Genomic DNA, 22,169 nt, shown 5'->3' on the forward strand with positions numbered 1-22,169 from the left:
AATGCAAAACAAACATAGGACAAGAGTCCAACTTAGCTGATAGTTGACTGGAGCAGGAACATGCAACAGAAAGGCTTCTGGTTACATTGATGGCCGGCATAGGAATGACTGAGGAGCAAGGCTAAATAGAAAACTCCCACATCCTGATGGAAACAGGTGAACAGAGAAGGTGAAGCACACAAGTTCAGTACCACCAGTGACCACCGGAGGAGCCCAAAAACCAAATTCACAACAAAGGCCTAAGAGGAATAGAGACACCAATTTCCATCCTTATAAGCGGACTCAAGCTAGGTCACCCGAACGTAAAAAGAATAATCAGGTAATTAATTTGAGTTCCCATGTTCTAACCGATACTGATTTGTCGTTGCTAAGTAGAGGTCTCTCGTTTTCACCGACATCAGGTTTCTATACCTTCACGGCAATTAAGGACTTGCACTTATTTGCCAGAAACCTCTTGTTTAAGAGACATTTTTTTGATCCTCACCTGCAAAATTTATTCCCCACAGAGGAGGAACAATTAGCACTTCAAGATTTGGAGGAATTGGCTATGGAGCACAGACTTGGTGAAGGAGGTAAGATTCCTTCATCAATAAGAGTTAAATCCAAAAAATTTCCCCCATTATCAATATGTGCACCAATTGACATGTTTGTACAGGTTGTGACTAGGGATTTTATGAATATCCCGAGGGGTGTCACCAGAGACAACCTTACAAGAGCTGAGCGGGAGAGATTGGAGGTCCTGCGGGGGCTTCCGGATGTAGTGCTGAAGCCAGCCGATAAAGGAGGCAATATTGTGATCTGGCCTACGTCCCTTTATGAAAAAGAAGCTTTTAGACAGCTAAACAATAAAGTATGTTATAGACGTTTGACTTTTTTAACCCATTTTCATCCTTTATGGGTCAATTATCCAAAATTCTGAATGTTGCTGTTCATAATGAGATAATTACAAGGGAACTGGCTTCAGCACTACAAGTACAAGAACCCACTATTTCCACCATGTATCTTCTCCCCAAGATACATAAAAACATCGCGGCCCCCCCGGGACGTCCGATCATCTCCGGCTCAGGCAATTACCTCGAAAAAGTCAATTGTTGGATTGACTCCAAGTTACAACCTTTAGTTGAAGGCCTTCCTTCATTTCTCCTGGATACGGGGGAGTTCCTGAAGAGGGTGGATGGCCTTCAGATTGAACCTGAGACTATGTTGGTGACAGGTGATGTTGAATCCCTGTACACCAACATTAAACATACGGATGGTTTGGCAGCGACTAAATATTTTTTGAGTATGTCCAATTTACCTCTGGGGATTGTTGAACTCATCCTGGAGCTCCTTGAATTTTCCCTTACCCATAACTTTTTTACCTTTAAGGGGTCCTTCTTCCTGCAGCTCCAGGGCACAGCGATGGGGGCTTCTTTTGCCCCGTCCTATGCCAACTTGTTCCTGGGGCTGTGGGAGAGGGACCTCCCCCTGTCAGATCGGAGTGTGTCGATGGACCGCATCCCCTTTTGGGTGCGGTACATCGATGACATTTTCCTGATCTGGCAGGGGAACTTGGGAAAACTAAGGGAATTCATGGAGGAGATCAACCGGAATGATAGGAATATTCATATCACTTACCATTGTGATGATAATGCGGTTGATTTCCTTGATGTTAAAGTATGGAGAGGTCAGGATGATATCTTACAGACAACAATCTTCAGAAAGGAAACGTCCACCAATATGTTGCTCCACGCATCCTCCGCCCACCCCAAGCCTCTGATTGACTCTATCCCCGTTGGCCAGTTTCTGCGTCTTCGCAGAATCTGTTCCAGTGATGATGAATTTCAACGGAATGCACGGGATCTTTGTGAGAGATTCCGTGAAAGGGGGTATAGTGGCAGAGTGGTTAAAAGAGCTTTTAATAGAGCGAGGTATTCGTCACGTCAATCCTTACTATATAAACAGAAGGTCCGTAAAAGTGACAAAAAATAAGATTTATTACTAATTATCATGCCCAATTCTCCCGGATGAAAAGTTGCCTCCAGAGGGCATGGCCCATCCTTCAGACTGATTCTGTTTTAAGTCAATTACTCTCCCCTACACCTAATATTACCATCAGACGGGCCAAAAATCTCAGACCATCTTGTACACAGCCATTACCATTATGAACCTAGGCCTACCTTCCTTGATAGCGGGCGTCCTAGGCGTGGTTGCACTCCTTGTGGTCGGTGCGTCGCCTGCCCCAGCGTGGCTCGCACTACGACATTCTTCAATTCAGCAGACGAGAACTTATGAGCTCAGAAAACATATTACATGCACGTCCCGATATGTAGTTTACTTTGCTTTATGTCCATGTAAATTGATCTACATTGGGATGACTTCTCGCCAATTGAAGGTGCGTATTCGTGAGCACGTGTTGGGGATCCAGGAGGCGGCCGATCATGATGATGTAACCACGCTTAGGACATTACCACAGCATTTCAAACAATTCCATGGGTGTGACAGCTCTTTGCTGATGATAAGGGGAATTGATATGATCACCCCGAATATTCGGGGGGGTGGCCTGAAACAAAAATTATCATGCTGTGAGACAAGATGGATCTGGGCATTGGACACCGTCTATCCAAAAGGGCTAAACGAAACAATCAGTTTTGTTCCATTCTTGTAGTGGAACTGGTCTTTCTCGTTTCTCAATGATTATTCATTTACACATGTTTGTCACTTTCTATGGTTTTAATATTATTTTATTCTTCTTACCCAGTACCCACCACCTTTTGTTGTTTTTCCACTGGTAGTTTTCCTGGATGATGGGAATTCTGGACATATGAATTTTTCTCTTCCATCTGGCATTTTAAGACTACAAGAAATCGGATGCTGATGAATCATCATATATTCACCTGTTGGGAATAATATAGCCTATTACTATTTCATATGGACTTATTTTAGTATTAAATATGTTATATTATATTTCTTATTTTGATGTTTTCTTTTTCTTGTCAGTGTCCGTTGGTAATTTCTTATCATTGATGTTCTATTATGCATATCAATTGTTTCGAATGCTTATATGTCCCACCCCTGTAGTTCAGCTTATACTATATTGACTAAATTGTTTTGTGCCATTTCTTATGATCACCATGATGATATTTGTATTCTTTTTATTGCCTTGTCTTGCTGCATATACTTACCAGATTTGCTTTTTTCATCTGATTTATGATCGCCGCGCAGCTGCCATATTATCCTTTCTCTACATTGCGGCACTGCATCTAGCTTGTACGCATGCGTGCTACAGGCCCTTGTACGCTTGTCGGCTTCCGGCGTCTCCGTTGCCATGGGGTTCTCATGCCGTGCGCGTGACGCCGGCGCCGACTTGTGTCTTAGGCCACCGTAGCTACGCACGCGTCACATTAAGCAGGCGGCGTGTCGCTAGGATGTGATGTAGATACATCACATGATCTATATATTACGTACGCGGGCAGCAAACATAGGCTTGATTTGTTGATCTATCATGATTGGTGCAGAATGATCATGTGACCACATGGTAACTTATTATTGGTGGTTGGTCTCTTTTTATACTTACCCCGTTCCCCTTTCACATTACCCCTTGAAAAAGGCCATCACGCCGAAACGCACGTCGGGGCGGGTGCACGCTGTGGTGGGATTGATTCCTGCGTGGTCCAGGTAAATTGTATATTATAGGTTTTACAACTATTCAGGAAATGTTAGTATAGTTACCTGTGACGTCAGCGTAGAGGATCATATTGTCTGCATATACTTCGAGCATGAATTACTTTGTATTCCTCTGCATATTCAATGCCATTTTCATGGCGTGCACCCTTGCGTTTCCAAACATCTGTGAAACGGTATGAGCCTTGCTTCCCCGATGTCTCCTATCCTGACAATTTTCTAAATAAAGTCTTTTTATATTTATTAATATAACAAATTCTCTTGGGTGTGTTTTTGATCGCGTGTTTGCTGAGGTATTTTGGACAATGTGTCAGAAGATTTCTCGTATTTTTGGATATTGGTATATTAAAGGCCAGGATTGCTCTATGCATGATCCTAAACTATGCGTCCCTCCAAACCTCACTGAAAATGCTCTTCTGTACTACCTTCCACACTACTAGGATTTTTCCCCCAATTTCCTCTCCCTCTATTTGCCTATCATATGACCTCAATACAGTAGTGTTGAAAATAATAGCAGTGTGTTCAAAAACATGAGTTAATCACAAAATCTTCATACTAGTTTTGATTTCCAGCATTGGGAACATTGCACACTGTTTTCTAATTCAAAACATGAAGAGAAATGTATATAATTTTTAACTACTTAACAGAAAATAACAAAAATGAACATTGCGAAAGATCGCTCATGTGATCTTAATATACTTGTTCTTTCTGGTCTCTCACTAGTATAATACCTAAGGGCGATACTCACCATTGTTTAGGTCACCATTGATGATATAAACACTCTAATAATATGTGAACAAACATAGATATAATATAACAGTAGGAAATGTTACTTGTTCCTCACCAATATGGCGCCCAGTGGCGACATCTGTCATCATTCACGTCCCTTCCGGTGACATACACATGCCGGCATCATGTGACTGGACAAAACCTGAAGACTCAGCGCCCTTTCATAAGCATGGCTGTGCTTCTTCCTCAGCGCGGTTTGCTCTCTCTGCACAGGACTATATTGGTGAATGGCTGTTTGATTCCTCCTGTTTACCAAGCATTGAGCTTTGGTTTGGACAGATTCGACCTGGGCTGTGTGACTCTTAGCAATCATTATTATTCTTTCAGCTTTTACAGCAACTATTACCTGCATTGACCCACTATCTGGTAAAGTTTTGTTCTCACCGTATTTAATTATTTTGACTCTATATGCCCTTCTTTAGTATTGGCTATATCCTCTACGTATTTACAATGTTGACGATCGATCTGGAGTTGCACTCATAATCTATTTTGCCTGCTACTTTCTGCTATGTACTATATAATTATCTCCTAGGTTCTCCAATTTTTCTACCTCTATAGTATATCGCATATGAGATTAGTTTATATGTATTATGAACTATTGTATGCACCCTTATAACTATATATATATATATTATAATTTTATAGGGCGAAACGTCAATTACATAAGTGGATTATTTTTTTATGTGCAATAAATTTATATTGGCTCAGTGGTTAGCACTGCAGCCTTGCAGCGCTGGAGTCCTGGGTTCAAACCCCACCAAGGACTACATCTGCAAAGAGTTTGTATGTTCTCTCCGTGTTTGCGTGGGTTTCCTCCGGGCACTCCGGTTTCCTCCCACATTCCAAAGACATTCTGATAGGGAATTTAGATTGTGAGCCCCATTGGGGACAGCGATGACAATGTGTGCAAAACTGTAAAGCGCTGCGGAATATGTTAGCGCTATATAAAAAATAAATAAAAATAAAATTTATGATTTCAGCATCTCTTGCTGGAGTGCCAAATTCCCTTTTTTCTATTTATGGAGTGGAACCCTATTTGAGCACCCTACAAGAGTGCCACACAGCCTTCTAGCACTCATTTCTATCTTTTTCTGACAATTGTAGAATTTTCTAAATTTACTTTTATTGAAGGAGAAGCCTGAAAATCTAACAAAAATTTGTAAGAGATCTAATACTTCTGACAAATCTCTCCTCTTATCCCTTCAAATTCTCTCTGTTGTTCCAAGTAGTGTGCCAAGGGTTCAAGTGTTAAATCAAATATAAACGTTCACAAAGGACACTCCTAGAGGTTCAGAGGTTTTAATTTTTACTGTCGGATTTATATACAAGACTCTTACAAAGTTTCTGAAATTACTTGTCATACCTACTTTGTCTAGTACCTGTCTTATCTAGTTCCACTTTACCTTATCAAACTCCTTCTCTGCATCTAATGCAACTATCACTCTTATTCTCTCCACTTTTTATTACATCTAAGGGTAAGTTCACACAGCAAAACCTGATCATCTTGGCAGGAAAGAAGCTGCACCAAAAACGCAGGTTTAGGTGCGTTTTTTTCACAAAAAATGGGCGTGCGCTATGCGATGTGCCGTCATTGAGTGACGGACCAGAGACACGGGCTGTAGCGTTTCTGGGTCCGTCACTGCTAGCGCAGATGGAGCTAGCAGATGCTCCATCTGCGCTAGTGCTGTGCCAAAGTCGGCACTTGCGTTAGCGCAGTCCGTCAGCTTATGAGTTGAATGGACTGCACTAAAGCAATGTGAACCTAGCCTAATTGCTACCAATTCCTTGAGCAGCATGTCCATGCTCAACTTTCCTCCCACCTCTCATCTAACTCTCTCCTTGACAACCTCCAATCTGGCTTCTGCCCCCACCACTCCACTGAAACTGCCCTGACTAAAATTACTAATGACTTACAGCCAAAGCTAATAGACCGCTCTCCATCATCCTCCTCCTCCTCGAACTGTCCTCTGCCTTTGACACAGTCGACCACTGCCTACTGCTACAGATTCTTCCCTTGACATCCAAGACCTTGCCCTGTCCTGGATCGCCTCTTACCTTTCTGACCGCACATTTAGCATTTCCCACTCCCACACTACCTCCTCATCCCGCTCGCTCTCTGTTGAAGTCCCACAAGGCTCTGTCCTGGGGCCCCTACTTTTTTCCCATCTATACCCTTGGCCTAGGACAACTCATAAAGTCCCATGACTTCCAGTACCACCTGTATGCGGGCGACACTCAGATCTACCTCTCTGGCCCAGATGTCACCTCTCTGCTGTCCAGAATGCTGGAGTGTCTATCAGCCATATCCACCTTCACCTCTCGCTTCGTAAAACTCAATGTAGACAAAACTCAACTCATCATCTTTCCTCCATCTCATTTTTCTTCCCTACCCGATCTATCTATTATGGTAAACGTCATCACTCTCTCTTCCGCACCTGAAATCCACTGCCTCAGGGTAACTCTCAACTCTGCCCTGTCCTTCAAACCACACATCCAAACTCTTGCCACCTCCTGTCGCCTCCAACTCATAAATATTTCCAGAATCCGTCCCTTCCTCAGCCCTCAATCTACTAAAATTCTTGTGCATGCTTTCATCATCTCCTGCCTCGATTACTGCAACACCCTCCTCTGTGGCCCCCCCGCCAACTCTCTTGCACCACTCCAGTCTGTCCTCAACTTTACTACCCAACTAATCCACCTCTCTCCTAGCTACTCCCCTGTTTCTCTCCTCTGAAAATCCCTCCACTGGCTCCCAATTCCCCAAAGAATTCAGTTCAAACTACTAACACTGAGCTACAAAGCCATCCACAACCTGTCCCCTCCCTATATCTCTTAACTAATCTCCCAATATCTTCCCTCACGTAATCTTTGATCCTCCCAAGACCTCCTACTCTCCTCCACACTTATTTGATCCTCACACAACTGCCTCCAAGATTTATCCCAAATATCCCCCATCCTCTGGAATTCCACGCCTCAGCAAGTCCGATTATCCACCACCCTGGGGTCAATCAGACAGAACCTCAAAACCCATCTCTTCAGGATAGCTTACAGCCTACAATAACCATTCTGCCACCTCACCACCACCCGAGCTGCCGCCTCACCACCACCAGAGCTGCTCTCTTCCCCATTATCCCATAGAATGTAAGTCCGCAAGGACAGGGTCCTCTCCCCTCTGTACCAGTCTGTCATTGTAAATTTGTTTACTGTAAACAATATCTATAATTTTGTATGTAACTGCTGCGCCCCAGAGTCCTGGTCGTTGCAGTAATGTTATTCTTCCACCAGGGGGAGTGATGTTACGTCTGAAGGCACTAAAGGAGATCACTTTACCAGGTATCACAAACCATACACCACACTTCAAACTCCAGACCACCAGGGGGAGCTACGCTCCTATCTATTAAGGCACTCCTCACAATTAGGTAAAACTGGTGGTTTGGATAGGAAGTTGGGCAGAAGCTGACTGGACTTGATCCAGGAAGAACCCTGTCAGGCAGACAGGGGAAGGAGCAACATCACAGAGCTGCAGACAGGTCCCTGACAGTGGTGGGATCCTGTCAGAGGCCTAGACAGAGGATCACGGAGCTGCGCCTGCCCCACGTGCGGCAGCATCCTAAGGAAGGACACTAAAGAGAATTGTATTGTAGAGGGTGATAAACGAAGTCATAGCACAAGGAGAGGAAAACCAGAAAGAGTTCTGCCCTGCAAAAGGCTGCCTCCTTCTGAGGCGCAGAAGCCGGTGGCCGGAACACCAAGGAAGCAATCGTCTCCAAGCCTTGCTTCAGAGACCGGCAGGACAGTTAATTCCACGTTAGCTGCCCGACCTTACACCCAGGAGGCACGGTGGCAACTTGTGGGGGCTGGGGCGTCGTAGGGTCCCTGTAAAAAGCCTCAGGCCATCAGTCATACGGGTTTGTCCTATCCATACCATCTGGGGGACAGAGAGAAAGAGAAATAACATCTAGAACACCAACATCAGTTGTGAGGACCTCACCAAGAAGCTCAGCAGGGAGGTACTACAACACACAGGCGCTAGAGGAAGGCTACTGATTTCCACCTGGATAAGGGGACTCTGGATTTGCCTTCAGACTGGCCGGACACTGCCTACCCTGTGGTCTGTACCCTGGACTGTGGATGCTGAAGCCTTCAGTAAAAGGTAAAGAGACTGCAACCTTGTGTCCTCGTTATTCACTGCGCCTTACATCATCCACCATTCACCATCTACACTCTGGGAAGCCCTGGGGATACACTTCACCTGTGGGAAGGTATACCATCTAGCTGCCATCACATCACCCCAGCAGACCCCTAAGCAGCTTTGGTCACCCTGACCGAATACCACAGGTGGCGTCATGAACATTATTATCTCATAAGAACTCTCCTTTTTATTGGATGCCCCTCAAAGGGCCACGGGCCGGGTTGGGCCACCGTGACATTCCCATCAAGAACCGAAGGACCCGGTACCGAGTACCCCATTGCCCTTACGTGGGGGCGCTCCATAACCCCTTCTCATGTATAGCACCATGGAATTAATGGCGCTATATAAATAATAATGTCCGTCGAACATTTGTGACCGCAATTTTACCTTTCAGAAAGCCCACCTGAGCTGATGACACTAGAGCTAGGAGTATCCCTGCCAACCTGTTTGCCATAAGTTTGGAAATTATTTTAATATACTGGTTCATCAGAGAGATAGGTCTATAGGAAGCTGGATCCTATGCGCTTTTCCCATCTTTTGGTATCAAGCTTTTATGAGCCATATTGGTTCCCCCAACAAGTCTTCACCTTGTAAGTATCTCATTATACCATTTAGTTAGAATAGGAGCTACTTGTTGGGTCATGACTTTAAAGAAATCCCCTGTGAACCCATCAGGACAGTGAGCTTTTCCTTCTGGTAGACCACCAATAGAGCTCTTCACCTCTTCCTCCGTAACAAGGACACTTAGCACAATCAAATATGTTTCTGTGAAATTAGGCATTGTAAGTTTACTCAAAAAATCTCTGCTTCTGTCATCCCCCTGTGACTCATCTTAGTATAAGTTTCCATAAAAATCCCTCAGGATTGAGCTTATCTCTTTGGGATTATCTTTGGGATAATCCACTACTAGACCCTCTTTATTCTTAAGTTTTATTATATTTTTTTCCCCTTTCTTCCTTTTGCCAAATTTGCTAGTAGCCTGCCCAATTTATCCCCAAACCTCCTCAACTCAATGTCCATTTGTGTCTTCCTAAACATTCCTTCTTTTCTGCTCATTCTTTAACAATTTTTTGGGCCTCCTTCCAGTTTTCTCTGGCCTTTTCAGTTTTTTTTTGTCATCCGTAGACTACAAATTTTTCTCTGTTTATTGCTAAACTCTTCATATTTGATGGACTTTTTTTTAGTGTATACAAATAAGATACTAATTTCTCTCTCAAAACTATCTTTCCTACCTAAGTTGGCATCTTGAAATTATGTGAATGTGAATGAATATGTGAAATTATTTTTCTTCCCACCATTGTTACAATATCACTTTAACCCCTTTCTGCCATCGGACGTATTATTCCATCCATGTGACCTGGGACCTAATTCCCATGGATGGACTAGTACGTCCCATGCAATCAGCTGCGCTCATGGGGGAGCGCAGCTGATCACAGCCGGGTGTCAGATGATTATCCGAGGTGACACCCAGTACTAAAGTGCCAGGAGCGGTCACGGACCACTCCTGGCATTTTAAACCCTGGAACACTGCGATCAAACATGACTACAGCATTCCGGAGCTGGCAGAGGGGCTGTCAGACCCTCTGCCCTTGGATCGGAGATCCCACAGCATGATGCTGGGTCCCGATTGCTGCCATGGAGACCCGATGTCGTCATGACGACATCCAGGTCTCTACTGCTGAGAGACTTCCGGTCATGTGCAGTGATGACCAGGAAGTCTCTCTGGTCAGTGTGCAACTCCGTGCAGTGCTGAAAGCTTCTATAGCATGCAGCTCTGCATGTTATAGAAGCGATCAGCCTGCACAAAATGAGTGTCTCATAGTGAGACACAGTGTAAACTAAGAAATAAATAAAAAATGTAAATAATTGCAAAAATTTTAAATCAGTATTTATTCAATCACTAAATATTTAAATTAAAAAAATCTACACAATAAATGTACGCATTTAGTATTGCCTCATCCGTAACGACCCGACCTAGAAAACTGTCCCACTAGTTAACCCCTTTAGTGAACGCCATAAAAAAAAGTTTAAAAAAAATGCTTTATCATCATACCGCCGAACAAAAAGTGTAATAACACACTATCAAAGAGACGGATATAAATAAACGTGGTACCGCTGAAAACATCATCTTGTCCCACAAAAAACAATCCCCCATACAGCATCATCAGCGGAAAAATTAAAAAGTTATAGCTGTCAGAATAAAGTGATGCAAAAATAATTATTTTTTATGTAAAAGTTTTTATTGTATAAAAACGGCAAAACATAAACCTGAAGAATGCTCTATCAATGGCGGAATCACATAATATTAAAAAGAAATCCAAAAGGATGGTCAGCAACATGAATTCTCGCTCGTGTTCCAGGGATGCTTTCTTTTCGTAAGCTTGAACATTCTGGTAGACATTCGAGCAGCTTCTTGGGTAGAAAGATCTTTAGACGACTGCCGCTGCGATTTCCATGATCATCTTCCGGCTTGTCTTCGGCAGCCATTTCCCCTCCGCGCGCCACATCCTCTCCTCCGCGTCCAAAACTCACTCCGCTTTAATGTGCACACACAATAATTACAAGCAAACAGGTCACAGGTGAGGATGTTACTTTTAGTAGCCATTCAAACCCATTTGTGTCCACTTCTGCGCATGTTATCAGGCCAAAATCACCAGGGTATGTAAACATTTGATCAGGGTTATTTCGTTGTTTTGGGTTGTCATTATGATTTAAAGAGAGAAAACACAGTAGTTTGACAATAAATGGCTTCACCCAACCCCTAACCATGAGTGGAGAAAAAGCTTTGGTGTTATCATTCATATTCTCTGAAAAAAAAGGCCAAGAAAGCAAAAATTCTGTCGGGGTTTGTAAACTTTTGAGCACAACTGTAGTATCCAATTGCTCAAAAGAAAAAAAAAAAAGGTTTTTGGTCCGAATTAGGTGCATAGACATTAATTACACTCTTCCCCTTCATTCCCTTCTAATTTAACATTATGTATCACTCTTCTATATCACGCTCTACCTGTTTGACTTTGTGTGGAAACTTTTTGTGCAATAATATTAACGCTCCTGATTTTCTCCCCTCTCCTTCAGATCCGTAAACCTCCCCACCCACAATTTTTTAATTTTGAAAATGTCTTCATTTCTCCAATGTGTTTCCTGTATTACGGCAATATCTGCTTTCCACTTCTTTAAATGCCTTAAGACCAGCATTCTTCTTGTTGGGGCTCCGAGCTGGGTTACATATTACACAGCTGCACCAAATGTTTCCGATTTAATTCCGTCCTACATTGTACTCCGGCATGTCTTCCCCTATAGCAAACACCCCCTTGCCCAATAACAACAAAAATAACAACAACCTAATCTTTTCTCTCCACTTTGTTTCTTGTGGCCATTTGACTTGTTGAATGTAAAATTTGATGGAATCATTAGCGGACACATGTCACGTTTGGAGAGCCCCTGATGTACCTAAACAGTAGAAACGCCCCACAAGTGACACCGTTTTGGAAAATGGACCCCTTATGGAAATTATTTAGATGTGTATTGAGCACCTTAAACCCACAGGTGCTTCACAAAAGTTTATAACGTTAAACCGTGAAAAAAGAAAAAATCACATTTTCCCACAAAAATAATTTTTAGCTGCAAATTTTGTATTTTCATGAGGGCAAAAGGAGAAAACAGACCCCAAAGTTTGTTACTCAATTTTTCCTGAGTTCAGCAATACCCCATATGTGGTTGAAAACTTACTGTTGAGGCACAGTGCAAAGCTCAGAAGGAAGAGCGCCATATTACAGTGCAGGTTTTGCTGCACTTGTTTGAGGGTGCCATATTACATTGACAGAGCCCCTGATGTGCCAGAAGAGTAGACCCCCCATAAGTGACCCCATTTTACCATTAAACATCTCAATTAATTCATCTAGGGGTGCAGTGATTATATTGACACCACAGGTGTGACACAAAGTTTTATACCATTGTGAAGAAGTGAAGAGAAAAAAATTTACACTTTTACCACCAAGATTGTGTGTTAGCCCCGAGTTTTACATTTTCACACTGGGAAATGGGTAAAAATTGCACCAGAATTTGTCCCACAATTTCTACTGAATGTAGAAATAAAATGGATTCTATGTGTAGCGGCGCTAATGTAAGTGCATCAGGTGAGCTGCAAGTATAGCCCTAGACCACTTAGGGAGATATTGAAAAAAGAGCACAATACTTGCCCTATAAAACAAAATGCATGGGTTAGACACCAAAATGATGTTGATTACCTGTAAGATGAGAGAAAGCTTTGTGATGTTTGACAATGAAGATATTCAAATCAAGGTGTGTAGACTCAAACTAAAGTGAGAGGGGAAAGGGGTAATTAGTATAAATGCAACCTGTCAAGGTACTGTAAGATGTCTTGGGTGTATTGAAACCCTCTTATAAAATATGTATTTATAACCCAGAAAGTTTCCAAAGGGCAATATTGAGAGAGCTTAGTGATGTAATAAACCAAGATATGCTAGAAGCAATAAACGTTCCTCCAGGTTGTGAAGCATCCACGTACGGTGGACAAATCTATTGGCAGGACTTCTAAAATAAACGTTCGGTACCTGTATCAAAGGTACGGATGCGGGTTATTCCAAGACTGTCAGAGACACCTTGCCGGTAGCAGTGGAATAAAAGTACTTATACTTAGCTTCTTTTCCTTAGGCGTCGGCTTGTACGTGAGTCCCAAAGCCTTCTAAGGCCTGTTTCACACGTCAGTGGCTCCGGTCCGTGAGGTGACCGTTTCCTCACGTACCGGAGACACTGACACACGTAGACACATTAAAATCAATGCTTCTGTGCAGATGTCATTGATTTTTTTGCGGACCGTGTGTCCGTGTGCCAAACGCGGAGACATGTCAGTGTTCGTGGGAGCGCACGGATCACACGGACCCATTAAAGTCAATGGGTGATTGTAAACACGTACCGCACACTTCCCCTGACGAAGCAGTCTTTGGATACCGCGACACGCGTTGGGTCCTTCCACCCAGCGGTCTATCTCTCACCACCAGCTGCTTAGGCCTCTTTACTTGCCTGCTGGCCCATCTTGGGACACTCTTTCATCTAGCTTGGGCTCTGACTGAGTCAGGACCCTCAGCACTGTCACTTTTGTGAGTATTTGTTTACATCGCTGGCCACTTTATATTGTTTCTGGGGCCCTTCTTGATAGGATTCAGGTTTACATCTTCGTGGGCACAGGGTCCACTGTGTTCTCCCTTTCAGGGTAGTAGGTCCTTGGCTATTTACTTTCTTCCCTGACAGCTAGCAATAGTGTCTTTTTTTGATACTCAGCATTATATTGCAATATATATATATATTTTTTTAGTATTGCATATTTGCGTATGCCAGGTGGTTGGTTGTTATGATAGACATTTATATTTGTACCTTTATATATGGGATGCATTACGAGCAGACCTAAGGGTGGATATGTGTATTTCTCATGTTTTTATACTGTTTTTAACATTGTTTATTAATAAAGCCGTTCCTTTTTTCATTATTTATTGGTGGTGTGCAGTTTTCATGGGTGGCTACTTTTCTTCTTGAGTTAGCTCACGTACCGCACACGGATGACGTCCGTGTGCTGTCCGTGTGCGTTTTCCAAATTTTAGGGTTAACATTTGAAGCAAATGTAGCAATTGCCAGACAAGTGTCTAGACATTGATTGGGACAAAGCTAAACATAAGTCTAGACATCATTTTAGCCTCTGAGGTGAAGTTGTCAACTTATCAGAGTGCTGGCATCTTCAGACTGCTGACTGCCTAATATTATGCTCCCTCGTGTGGACACAGAGAAGCTAATTACTTTGGTGGAGCAACATCCGGAATTATGGGACACACGATGCGAAGGATACCGTGACAGGCTGGCGATTGAACGGGCTTGGTTTGCTGTAGCTGCGCAGCTGTACCCCAGACGTGGTTGGTCCACATATTCACCCGCAAAGCAGGCAAAGTTTGGTAAGTTACCCCATAGGTGTTCCTTGTTGTATTAAACATAAATTTCAGAGAAACATATGACCAAAATTCATATTGTGCATTCTATATGTTAGGGTCCATGTCTTAACATCATAACCATTGGGCTTATGTGTTCTTAATATTTATATTTACATGGACCTTATCATATACACTTTACAAGATTCTTACTACTTTCCAGTATGTTCCCTGTGTTTGATTGATTATTTTCGCATGAAGCATGCTTGTTTAGAATTGTTAAAAAATGCAGTGTGTGTTTGTGTCAGCATTTTAGGTTTTGTGTGTATATTTTGTTTTTTAAAAGTGTTTTTGTCATGTTTGAAAATACTAAAGAAGACCTAGGTAACTGAAGGCCTAGTTGTCTGGCATGTTCACAACCTGCATTTTTGGCACACAATTCCCTGCTGTTCAAAAACCTGGTACATGAGATTTGGCAAAGTGAACTGTATTCAAGCATATCTCCATAGATGTCTAACATTATTTTCTCTTATGCTTTACAATGTTTTATGGGGTCAGATTTTGAAATTGACCGTTGGACTATATGCCAAAAGTCAAGCCCTTAAAGTCTCTTTTCCTTTTTTAGATGTTTAAATTTATGTGAAAATATAATGTTGAACATGTAAGGATCAACATGTGCTGACTGTTTTTGTCATAACAAAACCAGGATTTATTTAAAAATGTAGTGTTTGATTTTAACATGTCTTGCTGGCCACACCACAGTTTGTGTGTGTGACTGATTGAAAGCAAATGTTTCCACTTAATTAATGCCATCATCCACAATTATTCACACAAGGCAAGCCCTTACATATGTCTAATGGCCAATGCAACTTGTGTTAATGTTTGTGTTGTTAGACACAGACACAGTCATGCAGCCTATGTTTTGGGCAAGCGTTCATAACAGTACTCATGCTATTTAGATCTTACTTGTAAATATTACAACATGGTGCAAAATGGTCACACAATTATTACTCAGAAATGTTTGTTTTAATTTTTTCTAAAATTAGTTTACAGCCAGGCATGATGATCACAAGCATAATACTTTGAAACTATAACATAGATGAACACATTGTGCTGTTTAAGGAATATGTTGTTATTTGTGGGAATGTGACTTGTTGTGTCTCTACTTTTCCTACAGTTGATTTGGTTCAACGGTGATGGCGCTCAGCCAGGGACCAATTTAGGCGGGAATTTAATCCCCCTACCCTCCACAGCAGGTGCAACAAAAAAGAGGAAATATGTTTACTACCGCAACTTAGCCTTTCTTCGCCCAATCATGGAGATAAATCAGTAAGTGTGACTGTGTATGATTGACCAAACATATTAAAATACCTTTTTTTTTTTGGTTTTAATTTGTATGATCACACAACAGGGATCCACAAGTGATACAAACATCCGAGCAGGGAAAACGTCCAGCCCAGGACGTGGTAGAAGTCCAAAGAGTTGATTAATCCATTTCCATGAAAACGGCAAGAATTTGATGTATTAAAATCCAATAACCTTTATTGAAACAAATCCATAAAATAGTCGATACCAATAGTTGTTTAGGCATAGTATCACATATCAGCCCTCGCTGTACGCGTTTCAAACACAAACGTGTTCTTAGTCTGCAGCTGAACACTAAGAACTATCTATTTTATGGATTTGTTTCAATAAAGGTTATTGGATTTTAATACATCAAATTCTTGCCTTTTTCATGGAAATGGATTAATCAACTCTTTATATTCAAATAACTACACTGTATTTTAACACATTTACAAAGCTTCAACATGTTACAAAATTCTGGGACAGATTTTACCCATAGTTATTTTTCCCAAGTACATTTGTGCTTACAATAATCATCATATTTATATGTTCCATTACAAAATAGAAACATGTTAAAAAATAATCCTAAAGTGTTTAAAAAATATATATTTAACAAATGTTTAAAATTTGGTTAGCATTGTGAACTAAACTGTTAATGTTATTTGCTAATAGGACTGATGACAACCTTGATGACTCGCCAACAGCCACATCACTGCCATGTACCTCGGCATCGGAGACCGAAGCCCCAGCAGACCCGACACCCACAACACAGCCTGATGAGCAGGTGTCTGATGCTGCTGAAACCTCCACTGATGCTGGTCCTGGAAGCACACAAACAACAGCCCCAAGCACTTCACAAACAACAGCCCCAAGCACTTCACAAACAGCAGCCCCAAGCACTTCTCAAACAGCCCCAAGCACTTCACAAACAACAGCCCCAAGCACTTCTCAAACAGCAGCCCCAGCACCACAGGCAGCATCAACAGCAAATCTACCTATGTATCTAACACACACTCTCCGAGATAGGCGAACTAGGTGACAGGAACAGCCACGTATGCTGCCCGAGCTCATTGATGCTAGAGTTTTATCCATACTCAATTCCATGACACCAGAAACTGCTGTAGATAGGTGTTGTTGCTCACTGTCTCCTTGCCTTGGCAAAGTTCCTGATGGACGGCAGGAACGAGTACGTGCTGCAATCTTGACCATCATTGCTGCAAGCCAAGGAGAGCAGGAACCCAACCAGGTGCTAGGGTCCATTGAACAATGGCGAGCTGCTCAACATCAAATACAGATGCCATCTGCTACCAATATAACAAATGACCAAAATGTAGGTACCCAACAAACACAGGAAAGGCCTGCACCCTCGTCCATGCTTCCACCTCCTGCTGTAAGACCTCGTTATCCCCAAAGGTCTGCTCCAGTTTGGTTTCCTCCTGCCCATAGCTACACCCATGATTATGGACAAATGTCCGATCCTACCTCTGTGCCCCATTCACGTGGCAGTAGCCAGCAATACGGACAAATGTCCGATCCTACCTCTGTGCCCCATTCACGTGGCAGTAGCCAGCAATACGGACAAATGTCCGATCCTACCTCTGTGCCTCTGTCCTGTGCCAGTAGCCAGCAATATTGGCAAATGTCTGATGAGACTTCTGTGCCTCATTCACGTGCCAGTAGCCAGCAATATTGGCAAATGTCTGCTCCTACCTCTGTGCCTCATGCCCGTGCCACAACTCAGCAATATTGGCAAAGGTCTGTTCCAAGCCACACCTACAGCCAACATTCCGAATCCCAGTCCTCCAGCATGTCTGTAGGTGATAGTAGTGGTGCTCATTTTGCAATTCCACAGCCCTACAATATGCCATCAAGGCAACAGACACCTATGGTCACACAATTTGTTCCGCCAAACCGTATGGCAAGAGGTGAGCCCTATAGTAGTTCCCAATCATATGTGAGCCAGATTGGCCAGTCACAACCTACTTTACCTCAACCACAAAGTGATGATGCCACATTTTTGAAAGAGACAGACCAAACGCAACCTTATACCCCATCTACATCAGGAACAGCATCAGTTTTGCACACTGAACCACCTCAAACAACCACATGCCAGCCCACAGTGACTACAGGACAAATGCCCACACCCTCAAGCAGCCCTGAACGTGTCAGCGCAGAAAATACCACATATGAATCTTTCTCCAGTCATGGTGACTTTGTGGATTTAGAAGGAACATAACTCTGTTTTGTTTGATTTTTGTTGTTAAAGTTAGCTTGATTTGTCAGACACAATTGGCTGACTAAATGTGTTTGCTGAAAAATAAAACACATTGTTCAAGTGTTAATATGTCTTGATTAGTTTTGAATGTATATGTAATTTGCACACTACTTTATTGATATGAGCATAATCATAATATGAAACACATTTTTCTCAACAAAAAAAAAAAAGGTTAAGCAGTAGGTCACACTAACTCATCCATATATTGCAAATACACAATTTCCAAAAAGGATGGTGTAATTAATAATCCATCATGGCTTCAAAATAATGGTAAAGGATGAGACGGTGGGGATGCACGCAGCTACAGTGACTCTCAGTGAGGTTTTTAAAGATGCGGCCTCTCAAAGACTCAACTGCATTGATCTATTTTCCATGGCAAAGTAGCTTTGTAAATGTACATTTAGATTACAGTATGTCTGAATAACATAATCTAACGGTCACACACTCTTCTTCAAAATCACACTCAATGAGGGCGGTTCTTAGTTATTTGTTTGTAGTACACAATTATGTGACCAAATCTATACTTTCAGACATGGGATATTTCAGACAACCACAGTAAACACATTAGAATGAGGTATTAGTTATTTGTAATGGGTAGCAATGGGTTTTAGACACACACATGTATCAGTTACCCACATCAAATGTAAGCTCGCAACCCACGTCAAGGGTCCTCATTGCCTTGTGAGACCCTAACAAATTTTGACATAAATAAAAAAAAAATGTTAATTAAAACAAAAAAAAAAGGGTAACATTAGTTGTGCTCCTCCATTTGCCATTGCACACTACCCTCTGGTGTTAAAAAATAATCTGCAAAAATATTCCTCACTATAAGGGCAGACTGAGATACTCGTGGAGCATGGTCTCTATCCTCTGATAATGCCACATTAACCACTCTCCCATCATCAACATCATCCAAGGCTGGTTCTTGTTGTCTGCAGAAATTATGCAAAACAACAGTTGCCTTTATGACTGCCTGTACATTTTGGGGATGCATTTGGATTTGGGTTTCAAATATACGCCATCTTGAAGTCAAGATTCCAAAAGCACACTCAACCAATCGCCGGGCTTTCATCAGTCGAGTGTTAAAAATTCTTCTCCGGTTATCCAAACCTCGATGTGGAAAGGGTCTCATAACGTGCCTTGAGAGTGCAAAACCCTCATCAGCAACCATGATAAATGGTGCAGGTGGGCCTGATGCACCAGGAAGCACACATGGTTGTGGAAGATTTAGATTAGTCTCAGCAAGTCGCCGAGCTAATCTTGAAGCTCTAAAGATGCGAGCATCAGAGGCACTCCCATATGCCCCAATGTCAGCAAGAACAAAACAGTAGTTGCTGTCAGCTACAGCCAGGAGCACAACAGAAAAATATTTTTTATAATTAAAAAAACGAGAACCAGAGTTTGGCGGCTTTTTGACACGAATGTGTTTACCATCCAGGGCACCAATGCAGTTTGGAAACTCAGTGGCTTCCATGAAACCCTGGGAAATCCGCAGCCAGTCTTGTGTGTTTGGTTGAGGCATGAGGCGACTCTTGAGCTTGTCCCAAATCACATCACAGGTTGACCGCACAATCCCGGATATGGTTGATGTGCCAAGAAGGAACTCAAAATGAAGTGAAGAATATGAGTGTCCAGTAGCCAGGAATCTGTTAACAAAACCATATTTTTGATGTGAAATACTCGCCATCAATTGTTTATTATGTAGATATTTTGATAAAAGGTATACATAGTGAATGTTAAAAAGCACATAGAAACATCAAATACATGTTTTAGCAAATAAAAAACACACCCATTAATGCACCACATAGGGGTAACTTCAAAAGAGCATTTCAAAAAGTGACCATGTTTCGATTTTGTTTGTGGGCCCTACTATTTTATTGTTAGTTTAAAATGATAACCAAACTGTTTTTGGCTTCATTTGTATGTCAATTGATAAACAAGACATGATTAAAATTAACCATTATGTTAATTGTCTAACCTAGTGACCTGGAACATTGCTCACTAGAGATAGAAACACAACCCATTAGGATTCCTTGCACGTTATTGGGGCCAATATTCATTATTTGGGCTTACAAATTACCTCAAGGTTACTAACAAACGCTCCTCCGGACAAATGCTGAGTCTCATGCAGGTGTCTTGTCTGAGAAGGTAAGGCCGCAAAACATGAAGTAGGTTGTCAAAGCCGGGAATGGAAAGGCGACAAAATGCCACAAACTTCACCGGGTATCTGCGAAGTTCATGATATAATTTATGAAAATGACCATATGCCCCACGTAGCAACAGTAGAGGGTGAACCCATAGCCTCTTTTGGAGCAGTGGATCCTCTTCAAGCATACGGTTGCGAACACCAAAGCGACGTGAAACAATCCATGCCAACCACACCAACGCCTCATTGTCAGTAGACATGTTTGTGACACCTAAGGAGTCCTACTACACACCCCAAAGCTGATATGTAATTGTGCTTACATTTATAGGAACTAAGTTCAAACATCTGCACTAATGTATCACACCTTTGCAAGTTCAATGCCTTTAATTAGGCCTTAACCCCTCATATGGACCTGAAAACCTTTGTGTGTGATACGTATGCACACGGACAGCACACGGATGTAAAAAACGGACACACGGCCCGCACACGGACGGCATACGCGAGCACACGGACACGGATAACTCCGGGACCATTTGCTCCGGTACCGGAATTATCTGGATCTGTGAGACTGGCCTAACACAGGGGGAGCCAAACCTGATGAAGGAATAAGTTGTTATTCCGAAAAGCACTTCTAAAAAGAAGGACACCGCTGAACAGAGGCCAGACGGAGTCCAGAGTAACTCTGCTGCCTCATTATAGTGAATGGATCCCTAGGGGGTTTCATCTGAATCATGTCACTCAGAAAATTTAGATGGAAACCCCAAAGTAAGTGGACAGCGTAGTGCACCGGATAAATGTGATCCCAAATGTTATGTAAAATGTTCCCAATAAAAGCTTCAACTCAATCCACAAAAGAGCAAGTCCCCACTCAGGTCCATCATCTGTTAACGGAAATATAAAGGGCTTCCATATCACTGGTAGCACAAAAGCTCTGGAAAAACCAAATGACTCCTCACCCACCAAAAGAAATTCAGCAAATTCTTCGCTCTCAAATCCAAATGCCCCCTCCCTTCTGAGCTCCACAGTGTACCTAAACCACATATAGCGTCCACATGTTTGGCATTTCTGCTGAGATGAAAGCCCGCCTAACTTACGGGTTCTTGACTCCAGAAGCATGAACTGGGCATAACGTACTGGTGACTGCAACCTACTGATCACTATGGCATACTGCTAACTACATAGTAACATAGTTAATAAGGTTGAAGGAAGACTTTAAGTCCATCTTGTTCAACCCATAGCCTAACCTAACAGGCCCTAACATGTTGATCCAGAGGAAGGCAAAAAAACCCACGTGGCAAACAGTAAGCTCCGCATTGGGGAAAAAAATGCCTTCCCGACTCCACATATTAAAATCAGTCTGGTTCCCTGGATCAACACCCTATCAAGGAAACTAGTGTATATAACCTGTAACATCATACTTTTCAAGAAAGGCATCCAGTCCCCTCTTAAATTTTAGTAATGAATCACTCATTACAACATCATACGTGTTCCATAGTCTCACTGCTCTTACAGGAAAGAATCTGCGTCTGACTATGCTTAAACCTTCTTTCCTCCAGACGTAGAGGAAGCCCCCTTGTCCCCGTCTCAGGTCTATGAGTAAAAAGTTCTATGAGTAAAAAGGTCATTGGAAAGGTCTCTGTACTGTCCCCTCATATATTTATACATTAAAATAAGATCAACCCTTTGTTAGGGCTAGCGGAACGCACCAAATAATAAGAAAGATAGAGTAAGGTGCGTTCGCAGCCCGGGGTCCACCGTGCAGAGATGGAACCTGCTGCCAAGTAATGACGGACTATATGGCAGTACAATGTGGATACACACATG

The 22,169-nt window shown here is 42.4% G+C and overlaps 1 protein-coding gene across 1 annotated transcript; it reads left to right on the top strand.

Moving 5' to 3' along the window:
* Positions 1–12,370: 12,370 nt before the first annotated feature.
* On the top strand, positions 12,371–18,160 carry LOC143766571 (uncharacterized). The gene is made up of 3 exons (XM_077254346.1): positions 12,371–14,607; positions 15,758–15,909; positions 16,597–18,160. The coding sequence occupies exon 3, from the start codon at positions 16,979–16,981 to the stop codon at positions 18,158–18,160; it is 1,182 nt and encodes a 393-aa protein (XP_077110461.1). The 5' UTR covers positions 12,371–14,607; positions 15,758–15,909; positions 16,597–16,978.
* The last annotated feature ends 4,009 nt before the right edge of the window (positions 18,161–22,169 follow it).

The sequence above is a fragment of the Ranitomeya variabilis genome, chromosome 4 (genome assembly GCF_051348905.1).
Source record: "Ranitomeya variabilis isolate aRanVar5 chromosome 4, aRanVar5.hap1, whole genome shotgun sequence".
In the NCBI taxonomy this organism is placed as follows: Eukaryota; Metazoa; Chordata; class Amphibia; order Anura; family Dendrobatidae; genus Ranitomeya; species Ranitomeya variabilis.